The sequence below is a fragment of the Camelina sativa genome, chromosome 10, assembly GCF_000633955.1.
Source record: "Camelina sativa cultivar DH55 chromosome 10, Cs, whole genome shotgun sequence".
In the NCBI taxonomy this organism is placed as follows: Eukaryota; Viridiplantae; Streptophyta; class Magnoliopsida; order Brassicales; family Brassicaceae; genus Camelina; species Camelina sativa.
This window is the reverse complement of record NC_025694.1, coordinates 11,834,807-11,835,788: the sequence shown is the minus strand read 5'-3', so window position 1 is coordinate 11,835,788 and position 982 is coordinate 11,834,807. Positions and strand designations below refer to the sequence as shown.

The window sequence follows — 982 nt, the reverse complement described above, 5'->3', positions numbered from 1 at the left end:
TTTCCAGCAAGAATCACTTGATTCATCATCAAGGAACTTCTCCCAGTCTTCTAGGACATCTAAACCGGGTGAGTGCTGAACCGTACCAGGATGGTTCAAACCAGATTCTACAGGAGAAACCGATACTGAACCAGAAGATGGGATTTCACGTGATTGATCACCATAGTAACCCATCATCATACCGGTTCCGGTATGATCATTTGCCTCGGTGGTAGTACTATTACCCGGTTTTGCTGCCTTCAAACTCTCTTCAGAAACCGTAATCAAACCAGGAAGCTGGATATCTTCAAAACCATCCCAAACCTCAGGAGTGATTCCACTTTGGTTTATGAAAACCTGTTGTCCAGCCGTAGTATACGGTTTAGGATTCACTGAATTGGTATTGAAGCTACTGACTACCGGTTCCGGTTTGGGGGTGTTGAAGCTATTGATGTTTGGTACGGCTTTGGGGGTTATGATTTCAAGCATTTTGTGAATCAATTGGAGTTTGAGAAGATCCTCCAAAGCAGTACTATTGTTAAAGAGGTTATTATTGTTACCAAATTGGCCATTGTTGATCGCCGCGGCGAGCATTTGAGAAACATCGAGGATAGGGCCAAGCTCGTTGGTTCTTGGCTCGTGTGTTATTGGATCAATCCCCATTTGCAACAACTTCTTCCTCATATGAGTGTTCCAATAGTTTTTTATTTCATTATCGGTTCTTCCTGGAAGATGACCCGCAATTTTAGACCATCTGTAGAGTAAAATTTAATTTCAAACGTTAATAAAATGAACCAATCAAAAATTAACCTTTTTGTGTATGGTTAGAAAATCTCGCAAAATAGCATTAAAATTTTGATAGAAAAAAAATGTCTTACTTGTTGCCAAGAAGGGCATGGAGTCTAACGATGGTACTCTCTTCTTCATCGGAGAACTTGCCTCGCCGGATATCAGGCCGGAGATAATTCATCCACCGGAGTCGACAGCTCTTGCCGCAGCGGTT

At 42.0% G+C, this 982-nt stretch overlaps 1 protein-coding gene across 1 annotated transcript in view; it reads right to left on the bottom strand.

Moving 5' to 3' along the window:
- LOC104718552 (transcription factor MYB39-like) overlaps positions 1-982 on the bottom strand; it is a 3,483-nt gene that overhangs the window by 1,175 nt on the left and 1,326 nt on the right. The window contains exon 2 of the mRNA XM_010436316.1: positions 238-733. Within this exon, the coding sequence (XP_010434618.1) occupies positions 238-733 (496 nt within the window). The remainder of the gene's footprint in view (positions 1-237; positions 734-982) is intronic.